This window comes from Colobus angolensis, unplaced genomic scaffold, assembly GCF_000951035.1.
Source record: "Colobus angolensis palliatus isolate OR3802 unplaced genomic scaffold, Cang.pa_1.0 Scaffold315, whole genome shotgun sequence".
Taxonomy (NCBI): Eukaryota; Metazoa; Chordata; class Mammalia; order Primates; family Cercopithecidae; genus Colobus; species Colobus angolensis.
The window spans coordinates 9,294-23,353 of NW_012116433.1; the positions used below are offsets into that span (position 1 = coordinate 9,294).

The window sequence follows — 14,060 nt, forward strand, 5'->3', positions numbered from 1 at the left end:
CTCCCAGGTTCAAACAATTCTATTGCCTCAGCCTCCCGAGTAGCTGGGATTACAGGTGCATGCCACCAAGCCCAGCTAAGTATTGTATTTTTAGTAGAGACAAGATTTCACCATGTGGGCCAGGCTGGTCTTGAACCTGACCTTGTGATCCTCCTGCATTGGCCTCCCAAAGTGCTGGGATTACAGGCGTGAGCCACTACACCCAGCCAGGCCCACTTATTTTTAATATAAAAAGAGTTTCATCATATATGAAAGGAAAAAACTTGAATTTGTGGTTCCATTTATTTTCAGATCCATTCCCTGTTCTCCATCTCTACTGCCAATGCCTTAGTTCAAATCCACAACATCTCAACATCTCTCACCTGGACTACTGCCTCCAGTCTTGTCTCCCTCAAATCCATCCTCCACACAGCTGGCAAAGTGATCTATTTAAGAAAAAAATTGACCACGTCACTTTTCTTAAGCTTCTTCAATAGTTTAACATCAAGCTAAAGTCTCCTTTTCATGGCCTTCAAAGGCCTTTCATGATCAGATCTCTACCTACTCCTCCAGCTTTGCCTCTCCCCACTCCATACCTCAGATTGTAAACTTTAATATACACCATGTTGCTTCTCACCTTCTGGCTTTGCTTCACACAGTCCAGACTAACTGGAATGGGTTCTCACCCCACTTTTCTTTTGACTGGTTGATTTCTACTTGTAATACTCAGCTCCAATTTATAGTAGTTCCCCTTATCCATGAGGAATATGTTCCAAGACCCACAGTGGATGATTAAAATCAGGATAGTACCAAACTCACTGTATACTATGTTTTTCCTATACATACATAACCATGATACAACTTAATTTATAAATTAGGCTCAGTAAGAGATCAACAATAATAAAATAGAACAATTATAACAATATATTGTAATAAAATGTATGTGAATGTGGCATCTCTCTTTTTCCCTCAAAATATCTTTATACTTGCAGACTGGGGTGGAATGCCAGTAACTGAAACTGCATAAGGCAAAACTGTGGATAATGGGGGATACTGCACCTTCCCTCTGTGATGTCAAAAGCATCACAGTTGCTGCCTTAATACTCTATCTTTATCTCTATATTAATAATACATTCTACGTATGTTTGTTTCCCAAACACCTTAACATGCTCCTTGTATCTGGAATGGTATTCTTTTCCTACCAAGAGTTACATAATATGTGTTTAATAACTGTTAGCTAAACAAATGCCCAAATTACATAAACATATAAGTGACAGGAAACAAGATGTATCTTAATCTTAAAATCACATCAAACAATGCTTTAAAATTGGCTTTGGCCAGGCACGGTGGCTCAGGCCTATAATCCCAGCACTTTGGGAGACCGGGGAGAGGGGGTGGATCACCTGAGGTCAGGAGTTTGAGACCAGCCTGACCAACATCGTGAAAAACCCCATCTCTACTAAAAATAGAAAAATTAGCCAGGCCTGGTGGCACATGCCTATAATTCCAGCTACCTGGAAGGGTGAGGCAGGAGAACTGCTTGAGCCTGGGAGGTGGAGGTTACAGTGAGCTGAGACGGCCACCGTACTCCAGCCTGGGTAACAGAGTGAAACCCTGTCTTAAAAAAAAAAAAAAAAAAAAAAAGGCTTCATAACTTCTACATGATAAACACACAGAAATTCCTGTTGTAGTTTGGCTCTGTAATTCTCTAAACAGTTTCAGAGTTTCATATTCCCTTCTCTCAAAAAGAATATATATTTAAAATTCCAGTTAATTCAATTTTGTTTTACATTAAGAATACTATGATAAACTTAAAGAAATGTTCTGACATCATGAAGAGTTAAAGTAGTTATGTTGCTCCTTATTTAAATACAGAATTACAGTGAATGGGAACAGCTGTATTCTATACCAAGATAGCCAATTTGGGATGATCAAATCAACAAAAATCCATATTGCAAAAAACATTCTTCAAACTGGTTGCATATATCATATATATCTTTATTCCAATGCAAAAACTATCTACTCTAGCAGAATTTCCACCGGGCTATACAATGCCAATCCTTTATTAAATGAAAAAAATGCCAAGAAAGTACAGAAAATATCCATATTTATTAGCATCCATTACTGAACACTCCATAATCCACACTTAAAATATACATATATATATATATATTTTTTTGCCAGTGACACTGGTAACACATTACAATGTTTTATAAATATTCTGTTTAATGATCATCAAACAGTTTAAGTATATTTAATTCTTTGTAGCACAGGAAAAGTTCCCCTTGTTTGAAATTATAAGATAAAAACTCAACGGTAAAAAGAACTTTGGTACTATCAATAACCAAGTTAGAGATAGTAATAAGCAGAAGCCAAATAGTAATAAGCAGGACAAAACCAGCAAATGTCATATAGTTATACCTTACTTTGTGAAACTCAGTATATTAAAGTTTACAAAACAGCAATTTGATCACCCAGAGGGTGAAGATGGTGATGCAATATTGAGCAGCTTCCTGGGCTCACACAACCAGGAGCTGACCAAGAACCGGATTCCCACAGTGGACATAAGGGGTGCCATGGGCACTGTGGGGCTGGTGTGAGTCACTGACTGGAGGCCAATTCTGGACAGGGTGCCTTACATCAACAGCAAGTTTAAGAAGGATGATTAATTAAACTGACGCCTCCACGAACCCCTCTGGTGTCAGGTGGTGCCAGCTCCTCCCATGTCAGCGCCTGCTGCATCTGGAACAGCCCAAGCTCTCAGGATGGACACTCACGGAATCCACAGTGCAACTTAAGATTTCTTGTATTTCTGAAAACAGCTGGGGTGTTTTAAGCACACAGCATTAAACCTCACTATGAAACCTGCCCCCTGCCTGGATATTAGTCATGCTGATAATTCAGTTACTTTGAATACAGCCCTGCAGAATGACCCAGGGGGCTTTACAAGCTCCAATATGTTGCCAGTTTAGGAGAGTTTTCCAACGGTTGTCAGATATTGTTTAATTATTATTATTATTATTATTATTATTATTATTGAGACAAGGTCTCGCCATGTTGTCCAGGCTGGTCTCAAACTCCTGAGCTCAAGCGATCCACCTGTCTCAGCCTCCCAAAGTACTGGGATTACAAGCACCAGCCACCACGCCCGGCCTGTTTAATTATTTTAAATGTTTATTGGGGAAAAAGAAGCCCCTAGTAATTTGAGTGACTACCACATGGAAGGCACTGTGCTGGGCTTCAGCGTATAAAGATGAGAAATCACTAAAAACACCATTGGGACTCAATATGCAAAACTATCATCCATGCTTCCCTCCAAATTTGTTTCTCTCATAGAAGTCCTTATTTCACTTAATGGCAATTCCATCTTTTCAAATGTTGAGGCCAAAAGCATGGAATCCTTTATGTCTCCTTTCTTGCTCTCACATACGACATCCAATCCACTCAGAAATTCTATTGGCACTGCCTTCAAAAATACATCCAGAATCTAACCACTTCTCATTCAGTACCACTTCATGACTACCATCATCTAGATAAGGGGTCCCCAACCCCTGGGCCACAGACAGGTATTGGTCTGTGGCCTGTTAGGAACAGGGTCACACAGCAGCAAGTGAGCAGTGGGCCAGCAAGCATTACCACCTGAGCTGCACCTCCCGGCAGATTAGTGGAGACATTTGATTCTCACAGAAGCCGAAACCTACTGTGAACTGCTCATGCAAGGCATCTAGGTTGAATGCTCCTTAGGATAATCTAATGCCTGATGATCTGAGGTGGAACAGTTTCATGTGAAACCACTGCTCCCCACCCCGGTCTGTGAAAAAACTGACTTCCATGAAACTGGTCCCTGGTGCCAAAAAAGGTTGGAACCACTGAGGAGATTATTTCACTAGACTCCTGATTTTCATGCTTCCATGCTTGTTTCCTACTGTTTATTCTCAACATACCAGCCATCTATCAGAGCATAAGTCAGAATGCTACTCTTCCGTTCAAAACTCTTCAAAGGCTCCCCATTTTACAGTAAAAGCTAAAATCCTTAAAGGGCCTGCAAAGTCCTTCACAACTGGTCTTCCCCAGCATCTCCTGCTACTATTCCTCTACCTCATTCTGGCCACTGACATCAATGCTATTGCTTGAACAAAGCAGGCACACTTCTGCCTCAGGACCTTTGCACTGGCTTTTCCTTCTGCCTAAAACGCTCTTCCTCATGACATTTCACCAAATGTTACCTTCTTGTTATGGCATTCTCTGATTATTCTGTTTTAAAGTACATCTATTCTTGATAACACTCTCACATCCCCCACTGACTCCTTTCCTGATTTATTTTACCTCCATACCTCTTATTACCACCAAACATATTATATAATTTACTTATTTATTATTATATTCATGGATCTAAGTCTCCCTGCTAAAATGTAAGTTTTATGAGGACTAGGATTTTTGTCTGTTTTGTTCACTGAACAGTGACTCCAGAACAGTGCCTACATATAACAGGCTCTCAAAAAAGATCTGCTGAATGAATGAACTATGTAAACGTACTCACTCACAGAGGACACTCTGAAAGGACAGAATATAAAACAAAACTCTAGAGTCAGGCAAGGTTTCAGACTTAAAATTAGATAAACATTTAAACTGGATGAACTCAGGCCAGGCACAGCAGCTCATGCCTATAAACTCAGCACTTTGAGAAGCCAAGGCAGGAGGATCGCTTGAGGCCAGGAGTTCAAGACCAGCTGGGCAACATCATGAGACTTCATCACTATAAAAAATTTAAAAATTGGGCCAGGTATGGTGACTCGCACCTGTAATCCCAGCACTTTGGGAGGCCGAGGTGGATCACCTGGGGTCATGAGTTCGAAACCAGCCTGGCCAACATGGCAAAACCCTGACTGGGCGTGGTGACAGGAGCCTGTAATCCCAACTACTCGGGAGGCTGAGGCAGGAGAATTGCTTGAACCCGGGAGGCGGAGGTTGCAGTGACCTGAGATCAGACTGCTGCACTCCAACTTGGGTGACAAAGCAAGACTCAGTCCCAAAAAAAGGAAAAAAAAAAACATTAAATATTGGCTGGGCATACTGGCACACAACTGTAGTCCCAGCTACCCAGGAGGCTGAGGTAGGATTGCATGAGCCTGGGAGGTTGAGGCTGCAGTGAGCCAAGATCACACATTGCACTCCGATCTGGGCAACGGAACAAAACCCTGCTTTTAAAAAAAAATTAGATTAATAGGAATTCTGCACTGAGAGTGACAAACTGTCAATACTCAAGGACATGTTTATAATAAGGGGGAACTCTGAATCCAAAAGATGACTCTTAAAGACAAGTCAACTTCCTGAAAGTTGTGTTATCTGACAAAAGGAGAAAACAGAATGAGATCTACAGCACAATTTTATGTAAATTTAAGAGATATATACAGGCCAAACAATATTATATTTCTGAAATATGCAAAGTAATAACTAAGTAATTTTTGAGGCCAAAGTACTAAAAGAACCACAACGTAGAAAATAATCCTTTTTATTCCCCATTTCCCTTCTTCCCATCTCTGGTTTTACAGTCTTTTGGGTTGAGTCAAAAGATCTTATTTCCTTCCTTTCTTCCTTCTTCCCACTCCTCTTTTGTTCTCAAATAACTTAGGGTCAATTTCCTGCACAATCTGTCTGCACAGGATATCCACTTAAACACCATTCTACCCATTAGCACCAAACAAAAGGAAAACTTTTCCAAAGAGAAAAACATCCTAACATTTTTCTGAAGCTAAGAAGGAACATATTTTGAATCATAAAGAGTAAAGAAACTAAATGAGGGGGAACAAGGGATAAAGGTAAAAACAAAAGAAAACAAAAGCCTGTAGGAAGAGCAAGTAAATGTCACAGTGTTACCCAGTAGCTATAGTCTATGTCACTTTCTTCATTGATTAAGACAGACATGCCTGGATGATTCAGATGTACTGTACACACCCAAATGCAAGTGTGTGGGCTGGGAATGGTTTATTTTTGAACAAAATGAAATGACTACTATAAATTAGGTAACTTAGATACCAAGCTAACTGATCTTCCATTATTCACGGCTATAGAGGTAGATCAGAGACTTAAGATGGGATAAGAGAAGACTGATTTTCACTCATGTAAAGAACCTAGGTAACAGAAATATATTATCACAATTAAGAAAAGACATTTTTTTTTCTATTGCTACATTTGCAGGCTACAACAAAAATAAAGCAAAACAGAATAGCCACTTGTACAAAGTAAATTATCATGATTAAAAAAGTTAAAACCCAAAATAATAAAACTCAAACTGAGAAAATTCCTAAGCTTAATGTTTAATTGTATTAAAAACACTTTTCACCAATTAGTCATTCAATAACTTTTATCAGCTTAATTAGAAATTTGTCAGGTAGTAATTGGATAAATTAATATTAAAAATTTTCAGTTTAGGCATTTTCAAGTATTTTATAAACATTTATCTTGCCAGAATTCTATTTTATCTGACTGTATATTCTCTAAGAAGCTAATAAGTTTTAATAACTTCTTTTAAAAATTATGTAAGGTAAATTATTCAACAGTTTTCAATATAGCTTAAGTTCTTCACATCTGTATCTTACTATTACAAAATATTACATATTATCCATATATTCTTCCATTCAGTAAGTATTTATTGAGATCCTACTATGAGATATTCCCCCAAGAAACCACACAAACTTTCAATGACCAAGAATGAAGACAAAAAATAGTAGTAGGTAAGATGAATTTTTTGAAATCTTCATTCACTCTTGATTAATGTGGTTATCAAGCCTCCCCGAAACTATCAACTCTGAACCATACCTGTCATGTCGGGTAGAGCAGACTCTGAGGCCTCAGTGCACAGGCAGCAAAGTGAAGTGTCCTGATCTCTGCCATAACTATTAGGTGGAAGGAGAACTGTCCCAAGGACCATACCTCCGCCCAGAAGCACAAAACTTAAACTGTTCTGTGTAAAGAGGAAGTCTTAGAATTCCATTCTCTGACAAGCAATACCACATGCATGTGACATTTACTCATGTACTCAGTGGCCAGAGGGAACCAATAAAATGGTAGAGCATTCACAGTTCCCAAAGTGGGTGGAGAGTGACCTAAAGGAACATTTCCAGTAATCCACAAAAGACTGAGTCAGAATGGAGTTACTTCAAAATCTCTGGAAATACTTTTAAAATAGAAGTAAAATAAAAACCAACACACATATGTACAACAAACAGCCTAATAATAAAATAATGTAGAAATTAATATATCTCTCTTTTATAGGGAGATGATGAGGTGAGATTATAGAGAAAAGTTTCCTTGGAGAAAACCTGTTTACAATAAAACACGAAATACACTTTTAAAAGAAAGGAAACGCCTAACAAGACTCATCTTTTACATCACTTAAATAGTTCAAGAAACCACAAAGCCGAAGTCAAAGAAATAGCTGTGATCTGATTCACAAGCACAGAAGCCAAGAAATAACTGCTTTTGCTAATAATTTGGCTCTACAGTGTAATAAAGGTTAAAAACATAGCAATACAGTGTTGAAAACTTTTGAGTGTTAAAAGTTTGTTTATTTATTTATTTTTAGGTTTTTTGTTTTGTTTTGTTTTGTTTTTGAGAGAGAGTCTTGCTCTGTCGCCCAGGCTGGAGTGCAGTGGCGCGATCTCGGCTCACTGCAACCTCCACCTCCTGGGTTCAAGTAATTCTCCTGCCTCAGCTTCCCAGGTAGCTGGGATTACAGGTGCCTGCCACCACGCCCAGTTAATTTTTTGTAATTTTAGAAGAGACGGGGTTTCACTATGTTGGCCAGGCTGGTCTCAAACTCCTGACCTCGTGATCCCCCTGCCTCAGCCTCCCAAAGTGCTGGGATTACAGGCGTGAGCCACCGTGCCCAGCCTGAGTGTTAAAAGTTTTTAAAGTAAAAAGTCCAATCTTTGTTAATAAACAGGAACAAAGTTAAATAAAATTTAAAAACCTAAAAATGATAGTACTTGTGAGAATTAAACTAGCAAAACCTACAAATAATAGATGACTTTAATGTATGATCTACATAAATAACATTAAAGAGTGTTTGTAGGCCGGGCACAGTGGCTCACGTCTGTACTCCGGCACTTTGGGAGTCGGAGGCGGGTGGATCACGAGGTCAGGAGATCCAGACCATCCTGGCTAACACGGTGAAACCCTGTCTCTACTAAAAATACAAAAAATCAGCCGGGCATGGTGGTGGGCACCTGTAGTCCCAGCTACTCGGGAGGCTGAGGCAGGAGAATGGCGTGAACCCAGCAGGTGGAGCTTGCAGTGAGTCGAGATCACGCCACTGCACTATCTGGGCGACAGTGTGAGACTCCATCTCAAAAAAAGAGTGTTTAACTGTGTAACTGAGAACTCATTCACTCAATAAATATTTATTAAACACCTAATATGTACCAGCCCGTTCTAGGTCAATAAAAGTAACAGGGTAAGATAATAGGATGACAGGACTGAAACAGCCTTAGAGAAAATTGAAAAATAAAATGGTAACTTAACCTTATTAGAGAAAGAATAACTTTAATGTAGGTAATTATTAACTATTTAAAATAATAAAGCTTATGTTTTCAATAAAATTATCCTTTATAAAGCCAGTACTTTCAACATCAAGGGACAAATAAAGAGTTACATGACTAAAGGTAACCACAATTATGACTAAGAATTTCAAATACCAGATTGAATATCTCATTCTCCAGATTATAGAAAAAAATGTATGGGAAAGGACCTTCAACATCCATATGTAGACTCTATACTATATGATTTACTACTGAATCAACGAATCTTCTATTTAAATTACCAATAATTAGTAGTTACATTTTCAATTACTTATATCATAATTTGGAATAAAGAGGAGATAAATGGACAAACAAAAGGTGGCCTATACATATAATGAAATATTATTTAGCCATAAAAAGAATGAAATTTTGATATATGCTACAATGTAGATGGGCCTTGAAAATATGATGCTAAGTTAAATAAGCAAGACATATCAAGGCAAATATTATATAATTCTACTTACATGAAACATTTAGAATTTCTCTAGTTCTGGAGTCTAGTTCTGCAAACGGGCAGCTACGTAACATTATGAATATATTTAATCCTACTGGACTGTACATCTAGGAATAGTTAAAATAGTAAATTCTGTGATACTTTGTCATAACTAAAAATTAAAATTATTAAGGTCTCCAAAGACCTTTTGTTTGTTATAGCTATCAGTATTTACCATATTTGAAATTAAACCTGAAATTTTTACTGAGAAATTTGAATATATATTAATTCTAAAATAACAATAAACCCATTACGTTAATAACATATTTTTACTTAAAAATAAGTACTTTTCAAAAGAGAATTAAGAGTTTTTTCAAATCTCTAATAGGTTGAGGTAGGAAAGTGCATTACTTTAATGAACGTGACAAACTAAGGCCAGAAGCAAAAGAAGAATCTAAGCAAAGATGAGGACGAGTGGGGGCATTCTGAGTAGAGAATGTAGCAAGTGCAGTGCAAAAACCCTGAGACAGGAAAAGAACCCGGTAGGTACAGGAAATAAGAAGTGTGGCTACTGTTAAGGAAGTCACAAGATGAGCATGAAACAAAGTAAGGTAGACAGGGGCTGGCCAAATCAAGTGCTTAAGGATTTAGGATTCTATTCCAAGTACAATGGAAATCCAGTGACCAGTTTTAAGCAGGGTGGCCACATGGTCTGATCTTTTTTTTTTTTTTTTGGACAGGGTCTTGCTCTGTCTCCCAGGCTGGAGTACAGTGGCATGATCTTGGCTCACTGCACTCTCCGCCTCCCAGGTTCAAGTGATTATCCTGCCTCAGCCTCCTGAGTAGCTGGGATTACAAGGTGTGCACCACCATGCCCGGCTAATTTTTGTATTTTTTGTAGAGACGAGGTTTTGCCATGTTGGCCAGGCTGCTGATTTCCATTTTTTAAAAGACCATTATTACATGAAAAAAAAAATGAATTACATTGAGAACCAAATGAGAAGCAGAAAACTGCAGAAGTTCAGCAATGGGATCATGTCGGCTAAGAATAGGATGGTGGCAGTGGAGACAAAGAAAAGTGGAAGAACTTAACGATATGGTTTGAAGAGGGAATCAATGGGGCTTAAAGATTACTTGGATATAACCTAAGAGAGGAAGAAAAAATAAACAAAGGCTGCCAGGTTTTAGGCTTTACTGTAACTGGGTAGATGGCCACGTAATTCACTCAGAAGCAGCAGTAGTACAGGTTGAGTATACCTTATCCAAAATGCTTGAGACCTGAAGTGTTTCAGGTTTTAAATTTTTTCAGATTTTGGAATATTTGCATATATATAATGAGATATCTTGGGTTTGAGACCCAAGTGATACGGTTTGGCTGTGTCCCTACCCAAAATCTCATGTTGAATTGTAATCCCCATAAATCCCTACGTGTCAAGGGCGGGACCAGGCGTAGGTAATCGGATCATGGGGGCATTTTTCCCCATGCTGTTCTCGTGATAGTGAGTCTCACAAGATGTTATGATTTTATAAACATCTGGCATTTCTTCTGCTTGTACTCACTCCATCCTGCCACCCTGTGAGGAAGGTGCCTGCTCCTCCTTTGCCTTCTGCCATGAGGAAAAAGGAAAGGAAAAAGATGTATCACCCCAAAATATGTCCCTGACATAAAAATTATTTTTGAGCCTAAAGCAATGAATAGGGGAAAATCTCTCCATATCCTCTTGCTTTTCTATCTAAAGACAGGATACAAATTCTCCTTTACTGGTGACAACTATAGACTCTTATCAGCCCAGAGATGGCCTGTAGTGAGCCGAGATCACGCCACTGCACTCCAGCCCACATGACAGAGCCAGATCCTGTCTTTAAAAAAAAAAAAAAAAGTAAAAAAAGTAGGCAAAGATCATGAACAGACATTTTCCAAAAGATGACATATAGGTGGCTTATAAACATATGAATAAATGGTCAAATCACTAATCAAAGAAATGCAAATTAAAACCACAGTAAGATATAATCTTGCACCAGTCAGAATGGCCATTATTTAAAAAAACAAAACAAAACAAAAAAAAACAATGTTTTTTTTTTGGCAAGGATGCACAGAAAAGGGAACACTTATTTACTGTTGGTGGAAATGTAAGTTAGCACAACCTCTATGGAAAATATAGAGATTTCTCAAAGAACTACAAGTAGAACTATACTTCCAGCAATCCCACTACTGGGTATCTACCCAAAGGAAAAGAAATCATTCTATCAAAAAGACACTTGCACTCCCATGTATTTATTGCAGCACTATTCACAATAGCAAAATCATGGAATTAACCTAAGTGCTCATCAATAGATGACTGGATTTTTAAAAATATGGTACAGATATACCTCGGAATACTATTTAGCCATAAAGAAGCATAAAATCATGTATTTTGCAGCAACACGGTTGGAACTGGAGGTCATTATCCTAAGTGAAATGACTCAAAAACAGAAAGCCAAAAACCCTATGTTCTCATTGTAAGTGGGAGCTAAACAATGGGTACACATGGACCTACAGAATGGAATAATATATTTTGGAGACTGCAAAAGGCAGAATACTACCTATTGGGTCCCATGTCATGTATGCTATTCAGGTGATGGTTATACTAGAAGCCCAGACTTCACCACTAGACAATATGCCCATGGAAGAACTGCACTTGTACCCTCCAAATCTATAAACTTTTTTAAAAAAAGCAATAGAGGGGCCTCAACTTTTGCAAGACTAACTCTCTTTAGGTTAGTCAATAATAGTATAAGTACATGTTGTTTTATTATTCTTTGCTTTACTGTGCTTTGCAGATGCTGTGTTTTTCACAAATTGAAGGTTTGTGGCAACCCTGCATTGAGCAAGTCTATCAGCACCATTTTTCTTTTCTTTTTTCATTTTTTTTGAGACAAAGTCTCACTCTATTGCCCAGGCTGGAGTGTAGTGGAGTGATCTCAGCTCACTGCAACCTCCACCTCTCAGGTTCAAGCAATCCTCCAGCCTTAGCCTCCTGAGTAGCTGGCACCACATGCCTGTGCCACCACCCCCGGCTAATTTTTGTATTTTTTGTAGAGAAGTGGTTTCACCATGTTCGAGACCAGGCTGGTCTCAAACTCCTAGCTCAAAGCAATCTGCCCACTTCGGCCTCCCAAAGTGCTGGTATTACAGGTGTGAACCATCACACCTGGCCAGCACCATTTTTCCATCAAGTGCTCACTTCATGTTTCTGTGTCACCTTGTGGTAATTCTCACAATATTTCAAACTTTTTCATTGTTATCATATTTATTATGGTGATCTGTGATCAGCGACCTTTGACTACTGTCATTGTTTTGGGGTGCCACAAACTGTGCCATATGAGACAGCAAAATTAATCATGACCACTCCACTGCTCAGCTGTTTCCCTGTCTCACTCCCTCTCCTCAAGCCTCCCTACTCCCTGAGACACAACAATATTAAAATTAGGCCCAAACTGGGTGCAGTGGTTCACACTTGTAATCTCAGTACTTTGGGAGGCTGAGGTGGACGGATCACGAGATCAGGAGTTTGAGACCAGCCTGGCCAACATGGTGAAACCCCGTTTCTACTGAAAATACAAAAATGAGCTGGGCGTGGTGGTGCATACCTGTAATTCCAGCTACTCAGGAGGCTGAGGCAGTAGAATTGCTTGAACCTAGGAGGCAGAGGTTGCAGTGAGCTGAGATCACTGCACCGCACTCCAACCTAGGCAACAGAGCAAGACTCCGTCTTGGAAAAAAAAAAAAAGTAAAAAAGAAAAGAAATTAGACCATTTTATAATGGCCTCTAAGTGTTCCGGTGAAAGGAAGAGTTGCATGTCTCTAACTTTAAACCAAAAAGTAGAAAGGAATAAGTTCAGTGGGCAAGAATGTCAAAAGCTTGAGAGAGACTAAAAAACGATGTCTCTCATACAAGTTAGCCAAGTTGTGAATGCAAAGGAAAAGTTCCTGAAGAAAATTAAAAGTGCTACTCTAGTAAACCCAAACATGTTAAGAAAGTGAAACAACAGCCTTATTGCTGATAATGGAGAAAATCTGAGTGGTCTGCAAACCAGCCACAATATTCCCTTAAACCAAAGCCTAATCCAAAGCAAAGCCCCAACTCTCTTCAATTCTGTGAAGGCTGAGAGAGGTAAGGAAGCTGCAGAAGAAAAGTTTGAAGATAGCAGAGGTTGTTTTATGAGATTTGAGGAAAAGAAGCCATCTCCTTAACATAAAAGTCCAAGGTGAAGCAGCAAGTGCTGATTTAGAAGCTGCCGCAAATAAGAAAATCTAGCTAAGATCACTGATGAATGTGGCCACACTAAACTACAGATTTTCAGTGTAGATGAAACATCCTTCAATTGGGATAAGATGACATGTAGGACTTTCATAGCTAGAGAGGAGAATGTCTAGCTTCAAAGGACAGGTTGATTCTCTGGTTGGGGTGAATGTTGCTGGTGACTTTAAACTGAAGTCAATGCTCATTTACCATTTTGAAAATCCTAGGATCTTTAAGAGTTACACTAAATCTACTCCACTTACGCTCTATAAATGGAACAACGAAGCCTGGATAAGAGCACATCCATGTACAGCATGGTTTAGTGAATATTTTAAGCCCACTGTTGAGACCTATAGCTTAGAATAAAAAAGATTCCTTTCCAAATATTACTGCTCATTGATAATGCACTTGGTCACCTGGCACATTTAATGAAACGTTGTTTTCATGCCTGTGAACATGACATCCATTCTGCAGTCCATAAATCAAGGAGTAATTTCAACTTTCAAGTCTTATTACTTAGGAAATACATTTTGGGCCAGGCATGGTGTCTCATGCCTGCAATCCCAGTACTTTGGGAGGCTGGGGTGGGAGGGCTGCTTTAGGCCAGGAGTTCAAGACCAGCTTGGGCAACATAATGAGACCGCATCTACATCAAAAAAAAAAAAAAAAATTTTTTTTTCTTTAAATTATCCAGGCATGGTGGCGCATACCTGTAGTCCCAACTATTAGGGAGGCTGAGGTGGGAGGATCACTTGAGTCCAGGAGGTCAAAACTGCAGTGAGCCAT

At 38.9% G+C, this 14,060-nt stretch overlaps 1 protein-coding gene across 1 annotated transcript in view; it reads right to left on the reverse strand.

Annotated features, from left to right (window-relative positions):
- The window catches only part of LOC105518223 (Abelson tyrosine-protein kinase 2-like), a gene marked incomplete at its 3' end in the record, with an annotated part of 13,763 nt that extends 6,827 nt beyond the window's left edge, over positions 1-6,936 (reverse strand). Inside the window, exons 1-2 of the mRNA XM_011951120.1 lie at positions 6,799-6,936; positions 363-425 (exon numbers count right to left, since the gene is read on the reverse strand). Of these exons, the coding sequence (XP_011806510.1) occupies positions 363-425; positions 6,799-6,910 (175 nt within the window). The remainder of the gene's footprint in view (positions 1-362; positions 426-6,798) is intronic.
- Positions 6,937-14,060: the final 7,124 nt, after the last annotated feature.